The sequence below is a fragment of the Dicentrarchus labrax genome, unplaced genomic scaffold (assembly GCF_905237075.1).
Source record: "Dicentrarchus labrax unplaced genomic scaffold, dlabrax2021, whole genome shotgun sequence".
NCBI lineage: Eukaryota > Metazoa > Chordata > Actinopteri > Moronidae > Dicentrarchus > Dicentrarchus labrax.
The window spans coordinates 24,641,003-24,653,557 of record NW_026136720.1 but is presented as its reverse complement, the minus strand read 5'-3'; the positions used below and the strand labels follow the sequence as shown (position 1 = coordinate 24,653,557).

Sequence of the window (12,555 nt, the reverse complement as noted above, 5' to 3'; positions counted from 1 at the left end):
GTCCACCAGAAGCTGTCATAAATTGACTTTTTATGCAGTTTTAACCCCCACCAGAGTAGCAGGCAGGCTGCCCGGGGTGTTGTTTGTCCCCCAACCAGTGTCAGAGAAACACTGATTTTGAAGGTGAAACTGCTTTATTCTGTTTGTTTGTTATGGCTTTTAATCACTGGGTGTGTTTATTTTAGAGAGGAGGAGACCTCTGAGGATTATGGGGCTCCCGGTAGAAACCTGAACAAACACCGACAGAAAGTGATGATAGACTGAAGATTACCGATTGATGATCGTACCTTGTTATTGTTTAACATCTAAAACTCGGGATGTGCACTGTTTTCTTCTCTTTTTACAATCAGACATTGTTTAGCGCCTCACCTTCTCGTGGATGGCTCTGCGGTTGGATGGCTGCACCAGAACTTTGACGCCGGCGTTGGTGAGCTCTTTGACGTGGCGCGGGGCCAGAGGCGCCCTCCTCTCCCAGGGGTTGATATCCTCTCTGCGGATGGCCATGACGGCCCTGTGGTGCTCATAGCGCCGCTGGCCTGCGAGGCAGCTCTGCGTCCTCTTCCCTTGGTGACTGAGGAGTCTGAACATGACTTCACCCCCCTGCTCAGGACAAACACACGGAGCCACATACTGCTGAACGCTCACGATGAAGACGTGAATTGCAAAGCTGACTAATATTGGAAAATAAAATGACCATCAAAACAGCACAGATCTACCACTTGACAAACAATGGGCAGTAGAGGTCAGAGGTCAAGTTGGGTTTGCTGCTGGGAGAGAGCTGCTGAGAAACAGGTGGTTTTGTCGGTCAGAACTCACTCAGACACAACCGCAATAAAGCTACCACACACCACCCTGTTTGCCCACCTTTAGTTTCCATGCTAAGCTAAGCTAAGCCGTGTGAAGTGCAGAAACAGACCCCTGTAAGCCTCTCCCACCACTCACATGTATCTTACAGGCCCCTGAGGGGTCTCGATCCCTGGGTACACCCACTGTACTTACTGTATACAGTAAACCTGAACCCACTGTGTTTGAAATATTCCCACAACCCGATGAAACACTGACTCACACATCAGTACAGGCAGTGTTTCACACACAGTGTGTCCTCAGGACTGACAGTGAACAGTAATATGCAACAGTTCGATACCTCTCAGTGAACTAACAGCAGTCACTATAGAGTCAGCGCACACACACACACACACACACACACACACACACACACACACACACACACACACACACACACACACACACACACACACACACACACACACACATTAATGGAGCTTCTGGGTTGTTTTAACCTACAAAGCAAACACATGAGTTCCGGGATCTGCTCAGTCGTATTAGTCTCGCGCATTCATTAAAGTCTCGATAATCAACTGCACGTGAAGCACTCACCTTTCTGACCGGCTCCTCACGAGGAAATGTGGCGAAACCGTTCACCGACAAATCCGGAGTCACTCAGAGGTGAGCCGGGGTGAGAGCAGCCGCAAGTCCACACAACTCCAGTTCATGCTACAGGTTCAACTGTTCCGGTTCCGGGCAGAATTTCAAAATAAATCTTTACTCTGAAGAGGACAAAATGAACATCATGCTGTATGGAAGAAGACTCGAAACTAGTGATTGACACTCACTACGAAACTGTTTTTTATTACATTACATGCAACTGGGCTTCTTTTTGCTTCCGCATTGGCCTCATTTCACAAACCAGCTCCATCCACTATTTATTATACAGTCTGTGTTAGAGACATGAAAACATTGTCACTTAAACCGTCTACCACAGAGGACATTGTCCTTGAATACAGATAAGGATAAAGCTGTTTTTGAGAAAATAAACTCTCTGTCCCTCCTATCGTAATAAAATAAACTAACGCAGAAAGGAGGTTCCGGCTAAATAAGATATAGTTCTTGGGAAAGAACATCTTCTCTGTTTCTCACAGACAGAAAATAAACTTCCCAGGTGCTGTACAAAAAGATAGCATTGGCTTTCTTATGGCTTGTGTGTTCAAGTTTATTATGAACCAGAGAGCAGTTCATAATAAACTTGAATATCTCTTGGTTATGAAAATAATACGGTTGCTTTGATTCATATAAACACAGCTAGAAAATAAAATTAGGTCATGCAAAACTAAATTTCCTTTGACAAAAAGCTGAATTAGACCGACAATAGTTTCAGATATAAAACATTGTAGAAAATGAGTTGTCCTCCGTAATGTGCAAACATAGCAAAGAAAAAGACAAATATGGAAAACTGATTTTAACCCGGTGCTACATATTACTCACAACAAATTAGACCTAAAATGTAAGAATATCAACTGCAAAATATATCAGTATTTTTAATAAGGAGACGATTAAAACAGTAGTAGAGACTGCTGAAAGCACAACAAAGTGCAGCCCCTTTACCAATGTACAGTACAGACAGTCCTGATACATGGTCAAACTAGTCTCAATTGTACACGTTTGTATTTTATTTTGAAGGTCAAACCACAACATTTCCGGTTTAATGCTGGATAGTTGTCCCTGCTGCCTGAGGGATCAAACACATCGATGGTGTAAATGTACCTGTGTGCTCCCTCTGTGTGAGGATGACTGTCTGAAACCAAGGGCTCCGTAGAGCCAACACAAGGGTCCCTTTGTTTTTGTGTACAGCGCACCCCGTGTGGACGGTTCAGTACAGTACAAACGCGCATTTTCGGAGCAATAGTTTAGAAAAAACACACGCATGTCTGGATTTACTTTTACTCAAGAGAAAGAAAGTTCAGGATATTTTGATGAACTCCCAGGCGGGGCGGTGCTACGTGGATGTGACCGCCCGTACAAGCTGCCCACAGACTAAAAACGCTCGCTACCCGGACGTGCGGCGTTCCTCCGTAGAGCGTCTTCAGAGCACGCGCTGTCTCTGCAGGATCTGCAAGCTGAAGTCTCTCCACCAATCAGCATCCAGAGCTGAGGAGCGGCCTCCTGCTCAGCCCGTCGCACTGTGATGACCGAAGCAACAGGCTGAAGTGTGAGGAAGAGCTGATGAAGAGCTGATGAAGAGCTGAGTGACACCCACCCATCATATATACCTCTATTAAAGTGTGTGTTCGACCATATATTATAGCCATGAATTCAACTTCAGAACCATGAAGTGAAGCCTTGCTGAGCTCGCCTGCTCTGTGTGTATTTACTTACATGTTGTTACTTTAGAGTGTGTGTGTGTGTGTGTGTGTGTGTGTGTGTGTGTGTGTTTTAAAGCAATGACTTCAGTATGTCTGTATTTATGAAGTATAGTTTTTAAATGTAGTCTACATTTGTACTGCAGCCTTTTTATGCTGATGATGAATCCAAACTCTTCAGTCTCCAGCGTATGAATATTCTCTTTATTTTGTTATGTTTTTACTTTTGTTAAGCTAATATGCAGTCAGCATATTTTGTTTAATATTCATAGTGAAATAATGTTTAGAGGAAGTGATCACACACAGTTGATATCATTTATTTTCCTTGTTAAGCGTCTGCAGCATGAGGCCGAAAGAAATGAACCTTCACCTTGACAAGAATCTTTTATAACAGTGGTAGAATTTAAAATAAATATCATAAAACACTTCTTTTTACAATAATCCTGAGATTGAAATCAAAAATAACAACTGACTGAAAGGCCTCAGCTCGTCTTCCTCCGCCAGTCAGGACCAGAGATGCAGAGGTGAGAATCTGAGTACAGCCCGACAGTTTTTTTTTAGTTTTTTTACTTGAAACAGAAGTTGAATTTGTTACTGTCAGCTTTAATTTGAGGGTGTTTATATCCAGATCACATCAACCGTGTAGAAGAATAGTCAGTCTTATAGTGGTAACGTTCTGGTTTATTACAACTTGGGCCTTATTTTCATAGCTTTGACCATCATTTCTATCATTAATAATAACGTTGTACTAAAAGTGACAATTTGGGTAAAAATCCTGAATTGAAGAGGAAAACTGTGTACACACAACATCGTTTGCTCGTGTTTGCAGACATCTTTTTAGCGATGTCACTGTGTCCTCAGATCTCAGCTCTGTGAGTAAAATGTAATCACCGATGATAAAACCCAAGTTGTAATGAAGGTCAGACATTCTTCACCGTTGTGTGGACGTAAGCACATCCAAACAGTCTCGAGTCAGTACAGAACAAACACCTGCTATCATGTGACCCAAGTTCCATATCGGGGTCATGTGATGACAACTATAAGTCTGGTGTTATTCTGCATTTTTGTCAACAAATCCAATAAAAAGATGAAAAACAATAATGTGTCAGTCCTTCTTTCAGTACTTTCAACAACTCCTCACTGTAGCTTTTATCCAACGTTACTCAAACAGGAGGAAATATGGAATTTGTTGGGGACTATTTACAACAGTGTGGCTTTCAGTAGTTGTTGGACAACACTGGAGCTCTATCACACAGAGGAATAAGATATATCAGGGTTTGATACACACAGTACTTGTTAGTGGGATCAAATCATCGTTGTTTTTTCATGGATTTGTTGACATCATAAAAAATACCAATACATTTGTTGGTATGGCAGTAAATCCTGTTTTTGACAATAAAATGGGGTCAAATATGACTTGATCTGTGTTGTTTCGGGGTTTTTTCACCTCCTTTTTTTGCAGCATCTCTGGTATTAGGGTTCATCAATCTCACATCCTGAGATGCAACTGAAAAATAATGAAAACTAATAATCACTGATGACTAATGATATAATAATTAGCCACCGTAATAATCAACTAATAATCAGGGCAGGAAAGTTAAAGTTCAGTGTGTCCTCTGTACAGTCTCCTCAGTCCAGCATGAGCTGAGAGCAACAGAAGCATCGTGGCTAGTCGCAAGCTTTTCTCCCGCCAGTTTCCAGGCCTGTGTCAGGGCCAGAGGGTTCAGAGGTCAGGGGTCAAGGTTTTGGTCATATTAGGTCTGAGCCACTGCCACTGTGGGTCCTGGAGGGGTTAGGAAGTGTCCTGATGGCTTTTTCAGGGTCAAGTTCGGGGGGTTAGGTGAGGCTGGGGGTCAACAGGCCTGAGAGGTGACTGGAGGAGTCAAGGACAGGGTTTCCTTGTGTGTTTCTTCTGGGTGACATTTAGGGCGGCGCATCAGAGAAATTTGTACAAATGAAAAATGTCTGTTATTTGTAGGCATTTGTATTTAAGAAATGACCCTTTCTTTAAAACATACACTAACCTCATCAAAAATGTTTTACATAAGTTTTACTGACCCCAAACTTTAGTAAATAGAGATCACATTTCATCATAATGTGACAAAATACTGTTGGATTTCATAATTTAATGCAAAAATGTGTCCCTTTTCAGCCAGGCCACTGCCCAGATTTTGGAAATGAGGTTCACCATATTTCTTCATGATTGATCATGATTGTCAACTTTTGTCTGAGACAAAATTTGCGTTACAAACTGGACATGTGGAGTTTGAAAAATGCAGGTGTTTACAAGGCTGGGAGATTCTAATCCAAAGACAGAATCCAGTCTTGGCCTCTGCTGCTTTGATTTAGACCATTATTTTTAAGGTCTCAAAAGAGTCCAAATTAAAGATATTTCATGGCTGTACAGGAAAGACAAAAGTGGCCATATGAAGATATCTGAATGCAGGATTTAGTGATTTGAAGTAAATTCTAATTAATTATTGATTAAAAGAAATTAATTAAGTCAGGAGGTTTCTGAGTTACTAATTCGGGGTAACAAAATACAAAAATTGGTCAAGCGAGGGCACAAGTTCCTAATTTATGAAAAAAAAATCCCTAACACCTACAGGGTGCATCCGTACATCTGGCATATTCTGTAAGTTTAGTTCCAGGCCTGACGGGGGAGGTCACGGCGGACCTGATGTATTTTTTTGGTGAATTGGGATGACGGGTACAGAGGCAATGTTCAGGCCTGCGGTGGCGACTGCGGGCCTGCCGGGTCATGCAGCTTCCTGATGTGTTTCTTCAGATCAAAGTTCCTGCAGAAGCCCTTGCCGCAGGTGGGGCAGGTGAAGGGCTTCTTGTCATTGTGCGTGTGCATGTGGAAGGTGAGGTTATACACCTGGTGGAACGCCTTGCTGCAGATGGAACACTTGAACTGCTTCTCCCCGCTGTGCGTCAGCTTGTGGTTCTTGTAGTTTCCTGCTCGGAGACAGAGGACGGGGTGTCAGATGAGCACAAGAAAAAACAAGAAAAAACTTTGTACTTTCACAGTTTGTTCACTTTCAAAGCAAAATAATAAATACTTATGAAACTTTTTGGCTTTGGTTGTTCCGTTGGATTATTTATGTAACAATAAAATAGGTATAAATCTAAAGAAAAGCCTGAAATGTTACGATTCTGAAGTTGACATTTTTACTGCTAGATTTGACAATTAAAATTATGGCTGTTGAAATCATCAAACACAGACCTCAGTGTCTTCAGTGGTGGGAACAGCCTTGATTTTGCTTAGAAAACTTAAATAGATAAATAGCAGAATTCAGTTCATAAAAATGTTGTTTTAACTTTTCTGCAGAAGGGAGATGCAGGGGGGCCAAATGGAGTAATCTGACAGGACAATTTACTGAATAAAGGTGACTAATTCAGTAATTTAAGGGAACAAAAGTACTATATTGAAAATAAAAATTAGTATCTTGAAAAAAATGATTTGAGGACACTTTGCCTGAGAGTCAAATTTAAAGATATTTAGTCCAACAACATATCTGAATTGGCCTCCAAACTGTGCTTCCAACTCTCCTGATGATCTATGAGCAGTGTCTTATTAATGAGGCACTGAAAATGGCCTCAGTGCTGGAAAGAAACTAATACATTTACTCAGTGTTAAAGTTCTGGTACTTTACTGGCTTCCATTTTATGAGCAATCAAGCTGCCCAGAAATGTAAAATTAGCTCCACTTTTACAGCAACATTAAAATGATAAAACATAATAATAAAACACATAGTACTCAGAGATGGGCTGTTATGCATCATGAGTACTTCTACTGTTGAAGTAGACACTAATATTCTGTAATATTTCTAATGCTAATACTTTTACTTCGGTAGTTCTGCGTAGTCCTGTTCTGTTATCGATGTAATTCAAGTGTTCCGGTAGATGTGCTGAATTTTACATTGGCCTATTACAAGAATACAATAACTACACAAATATTTCATTATTGTTATTATTATTATTATTATTATTATTATTATTATTATTATTATTATTATTATTATTATTTTTACTATTATTATTGATTGAAGATTATGATCCTTCAAATTGAAAAGCAGCGACTGTGATCAGTTTGTCATTTTGAGCTCCGGTTCTTTTACTAAAGGATTAAATAGGGACTCTTTGGGCAGGTCATCCTCACCTTTCTGATGAAATCCTTTCCCGCAAAACTCGCACACGAACGGTTTGTATCCCGCGTGGATGCGTGTGTGCGTGTTGAGGGTGGAGCTGCGGTTGAAGGCTTTCCCGCACTGGTTACACTTGTGCGGTTTTTCCTGGAAACATAAAAAAAAGAAATAAAATGAGCCCATCACGGTGGAAAAAAATGAAATAATATTACTGAGTATTATCATTAATATAATTTAAATTAGGAATGTTTCTGTGATGCACCACGAGAGGATCCACAGTGAAGCAGGTCGATACTTTAATGCCCGTTTGACCTCACTCCGTTAGGGTATTACACAGGATTTGTTTTTTATTTTTCATTTGTTCGCTTCAGGATTTGAATATGGCTCACGTTCTGCACATTTTCAGTGGGAACATTAGTCTGAGAATACTGTAGAGATATTTCTGTATGGATGGAGTGTCACAGTGATGCCACAGGAGGAGCTCAAACACAACAAACAGCTGTCTCCACCAGCACCGTCTCAGGAAAAAGGAAAACCGTTCAATAGCTGTCATTATCATTTCTATTTATTTACACAAAATGTTGAAATTTCAGTTGGACTTGAATGCGTCTGTGAAATCACCATCTTCCTCTTTATAATAAAGGGATACTTTTACTAAATGGATTACAGGATTAATGAGGACACATAGATTTATCTTTAAACCTTAAAGTGGGTTTGGTCTTTAAATGTATTTTAAAAGTCCCGCCCACAAATAAAAATACAGATAAATGTATATGATTGGTACCTGCTGTCGCTTTAAAAGTGACTGACAGGTGTTCTTCAAAGTTATGAATGCGCTCTGTTAACAACAGGCCTGTAAGGAGGACCACATTTTATTTTGTTATCAGGGTTTTGATGCGTCACAGATATCCGGGGGAAATAAATTGGCCTAGGCTATTTTTTTATTACTTTTATTAATTAACTTGTCTCGTGCCAGTACGACTGATTTTAAAACACTGATAATAATAATTTAAATTCAAAGTAAAGAACAAAAAAACAAACAAAAACAATCCAAAAACACGGACTGAATTATGACCCCCCGTCCTACCTGAGTGTGGATGATTTTGTGTCGGCACAGTGTGCTCGCCTGTCGGAATCCTTTCCCGCAAACTTTACACACGAAAGGTCGCGCGCCGGTGTGCACGGGCATGTGGCGAGTCAGGTTGTAGTGCGCGTTAAACACCTGGAAGAGAAAATGTAAAATGTATGTTAAATAATATTTAATAATAATAATAATAATAATAATAACAATAATAATAATAATAATAATAATAATAATACTATAGGCTACATTTAACCCCCTCCTGTCCTGGTTTAAGGATTTATCAAGTGGCTCGTGGATTCTTTCCATTAAAGCCAAAAAGACAGTAAAAAAAAGGATCGCGTGCCCTTTAATTATCAGATTGAGTGTAATTAAAGGCAATTAAAGGTAATCTCTCAGGGGTAATTTAATGGACTTGAAGTAAATGTAATGGACCGTTTAAAACACAATAATAACGACATAAACCCGCGTTACAAAGAAACAAACATTCCTAAACAGCACATGTCATCCTTAAGAATATTTGGCTTTTTTAATAAGTAACTAATCTTGATTTAACAGAGGAATTAATGAGGTTTCATTCATTTTCTGTTCTCCTCTGTCTGCGGGTTCACGGTAAACATACTGACACGGTGAGAGAAACCTTTGCACATCCAGCATCTCATGTGGAGCTCAGTATCCGGTTTAAAAGAGGATCAGACCGTACACAGCACGGGTAAACAAAACAAAACAAAGCGCGACGAAGAAAAAAATAAAAACAAACAATTTAATGACTAAATGATACTTTTCTGGTTATGATAGATAAAAATGCTAATTTTGGAAAATCACATGTTCTGGAAAAGGGGCCAAAATGAAATCAAAGAGGAAACAATCTGAATTTACCCTGAAAGAAAGTCTAAATAAATACAGTTTTGTTTCTATATTTAGTCAGCAAACATAAAAATGTTAATAAACTTAAATTAAAACAGTAGTTCGTTTGTAATCCTGTCGTAATTTAGTTTCTTTATGAAACAAACATGTTACAAAGTTAGAGCATATTTAATAGCTATAGCCTACCTCTAAATGAGAGGGAATTAAAGTCACTACCTAATAATCTATCACCCTGATCAAATCTAATAGTCTACTTTTCTGGAGTTTATTTCTATTTATTGTAAGAAATATTTTCCCCAAACAGCCTGAGTAGATCGGATTTTATTTTATTTTTTCAAATCCATCCAGAATTTAAAAAAGAAAGAAAAAGAATCAGGAATTAAAGCCTCGCAATCGATTGTTTAATTAACAAATGAATCACACTGCAGGTTTGGGGGAGTTCCTGTGGTTTAGTTTCCTCGCATGTAATCTAATGAATGTTCCGTCCAGGACTCTCACCTTGCCGCAGACCTCGCAGGTGAAAACTTTGGGCTTGTTGCCGGGACAGGACCCGCTGAGCCGAGCCGCTGCCGCCGCCGCCGCCGCCGCGGAGCCCTTGAAGATCTTGTCGGTTAGGATTTGGTCCCGCTCCTTCATGTAGTGCTGGATCTGGCTCTGAGACAGCTCCTTGAAGGCCTGCACGCCGGACACCGGGTACCGCTCTCCGGCCTGCTGCAGGCCCGGCTTGCTTTTCTCCGCCATGAAGGCTTTGTGCCGGGCGGTGAGCAGGTAGGAGGCCATCGGGTGCAGGTTGACCAGGCCGGCCGGCGGGGGACACGCACCGCTGTCCCCGCTGCAGTTCAGGTAGCACACGGTGCCCATGGTGGGGAAGGAGGACTGGTTCACCACGCGGGGTCTGAAGAGTTTGTACTGGCCGGTGCTTTGGCTCACAGCGGAGTCCTCCTGCTGGTTCTTATAGTTCAACCCAAAGCCCAAAAAGTCTGCGGGAGCGGCGAGAGAAGAAGCGTCGAAGTGGCCCGGATCCAGCCCGGTGACGCTGAGCCGGTGGCCCGGCTCGTACCCGAGTGGGACCAGCGGGATCATACAATGCAGCGAGGACGGACAGGCGTCGGGTTTCCCCACGGGAGCGGACTGGAACCAGCTGGGAAGCGGTATCGACTTGGGCTCGGGCGTCCTGGCCATAATCCGGTCGATGGAGAAAGCGAGAGGCTTGCTGCTGCTGCCGGAGGTGAGCATGTCGGAGCCCGCGGGCTGGCTCCCAGAAGCCGAGGGGGAGCCGAGGATCCCCGCTGGGCGGCGGAGAGGACCGTCCATCACCTCCACATCAACCGCGCCGCAACAACAACAACAACAACAACAAGCTGCTGGAGGGAAGCCGGAGGTCGGTGCTGCTCCTCACCGGCCCGCAGGAAAGGGCATCATCTGCCGGGGAACCCCCCCTCCTAATCGCCGGCGCTGTTCTCTCTGTTATTGACAACAATCAGGGCGGCCGCAGCTCGCTCGATAACGGCGTGCAGAGAGCCGAGACCTCGTCGATCGTTACCGTCCAGGAAGGAGAGCGGAAAGGTAGATAATTTGTTCAATTCTCCTCCGTCGATTGTCTGCACTTGTCGCCGCTGGAAGAGGAGGAAGAGAGGAGGAGGAGGTTGTCCCTTACTTGGCAGGACTCCTGCTCAACTGGAAGGTATTTGGTAAATCCCAGGTCCCCTTGTGGCTTCGCGTGACATCACTTTCTTTCTTCTAATCGCAGTACACCAGACGCGCAGCGGCCGCGGGGTCAGGAGCTGTCAGAGTTTTACATCAGATTTGGACGCATCCTTGGCTCCTGAAACCCAGCCCTTTTACGCACGCCTCAGAGAGGACACAGAGCTGTCATGTGGGTGAACTTGAGACAGGAAACGGATCGAGGTATTGAACAGAAAATGGATTTCGTGTCATCGATCTCAGCTTGGGTGGGCTTTGGGTCTTAGAATCACAAACTTTGACTCGAGCGCTTTTTTTCCCTTTTCTTTTACGCAGCAGATTTTTGGATGCCAAAATCCACGCGCGGCAGAAAACACTCTTCTAGCTAGACTCTGATAGATGTCTGCTAAAGAAGCAACATGAGAAATAACCTGCGCTCTCCTCTCACTGCGTCCTGTATTTCTATCGAATGCAAACGGCTCTTTTACGCACAGAGAGCACGCTGTAAAAAAAAAAAGGAAGAAAAAAAAAAAAAACTCAGCGAGCAGAAACGCAAATTCCACTGGATGAATCAATGAGACTGACAGTGTACAACAATACCTTCATCTTGTCAGGGATGAAAGCGGAAAGGGAGTGGGTTTGATGCTGATTTAGCCTTTTAGGGTTTGAAGAAAATATGGAGATAAATAAAAGTGACCGCTGAGGGCCTGAAGAGCGACACGAACACACTCAGCAAATACATACCGCAGCACAGCAAAGACATATGATCTGTTTGTGTTGGTGGACTCACGCTGATGTTCTTTTATTGGTGCATTACACAAAATATGTTCATGGTTTTATTTGGAAGAACTTTGTGAGCGCTGCAAAAAGTTTTACAGAAAGCGTTTTACAGTCAGACAGTGTTTGATTAGTTGGAACATTTCTTTGGATAATGATCACATTCTGCCTCTCTCCCCTTCCTCCAGCCACATTCCCACTCCTTCGGTCATTGCCATTCTCTTCCTGTGCAGCAGATGCCCTCTGACCCAGCCACTGCCTCCTGCCCTTCAATAACCCCCCCCCGTTTCCACTCTCACCTGGTTTACTCCGCCCATAATCTGTCTACATGCCTGCCTGTACCTGTCCCTGCCAGTAAGCTATTTCCATCTAATAAACCACTTCCTCCTTTGCCTGAGTCCAATCCTTTTGTTTCCTGAGTCGTGACATTAAATAATTGATTCGCTGTGAGGAAGAAGTCAAAGACAGCCGCAGAGAAAAGGAAGGTTTTTATCTTCAACATGAAAATCGGATCATTCACGTCCTCAGCCACTCACAAAGGCTCAAAAACTCAAAGAGCTGAATAATGAGAAGAAATAATACATATAGAAACAATCTCATATGTGGAAATGGTAATATTTATTATACTATATATATTATTTTTACAAACTGTAAAGTGATGCCACTCAGAACCTGTGGGGAATGAACGAATAACGAAGCCTTATAGTTTTAATGAAGTGTGGGATTTCCAGTGTTTTTAAGGGTTGTTGGATATTTAAGGTCGCAAAGAAAACAAAATCACATTATTAGTACAAGGCTGTAAAAATCATTAGGCCTACTATTACAAGTCGCACACTTT

The 12,555-nt window shown here is 42.2% G+C and overlaps 2 protein-coding genes across 3 annotated transcripts in view; both read right to left on the bottom strand.

The window, feature by feature from the left end:
- aass (aminoadipate-semialdehyde synthase) overlaps positions 1-1,553 on the bottom strand; it is a 28,587-nt gene extending 27,034 nt beyond the window's left edge. For both annotated transcript variants that reach the window (XM_051382495.1, XM_051382496.1), the window contains exons 1-2: positions 1,399-1,553; positions 370-600 (exon numbers count right to left, since the gene is read on the bottom strand). In XM_051382495.1, the coding sequence (XP_051238455.1) occupies positions 370-588 (219 nt within the window). In that variant the 5' untranslated portion in view covers positions 589-600; positions 1,399-1,553. The remainder of the gene's footprint in view (positions 1-369; positions 601-1,398) is intronic.
- A 1,906-nt stretch (positions 1,554-3,459) lies between these two features.
- On the bottom strand, positions 3,460-10,990 carry fezf1 (FEZ family zinc finger 1). The gene is made up of 4 exons (XM_051382510.1): positions 9,756-10,990; positions 8,397-8,531; positions 7,324-7,456; positions 3,460-6,119 (listed from the first exon to the last, which is right to left on the bottom strand). The coding sequence occupies exons 1-4, from the start codon at positions 10,569-10,571 to the stop codon at positions 5,884-5,886; spliced, it is 1,320 nt and encodes a 439-aa protein (XP_051238470.1). The 5' UTR covers positions 10,572-10,990; the 3' UTR covers positions 3,460-5,883.
- Positions 10,991-12,555: the final 1,565 nt, after the last annotated feature.

Bases quoted from the DNA above. Each gene is read 5' to 3' on its own strand.
- fezf1 (XM_051382510.1), bottom strand. From the start codon at position 10,571: ATGGACGGTCCTCTCCGCCGCCCAGCGGGGATCCTCGGCTCCCCCTCG. The intron at 8,532-9,755 runs GTGAGAGTCCTG...TTTCTCTTCCAG, and splicing joins CCTGCGAGGTCTGCGGCAAG to GTGTTTAACGCGCACTACAA. The intron at 7,457-8,396 runs GTAGGACGGGGG...TTATGTTTCCAG, and splicing joins ACAAAATCATCCACACTCAG to GAAAAACCGCACAAGTGTAA.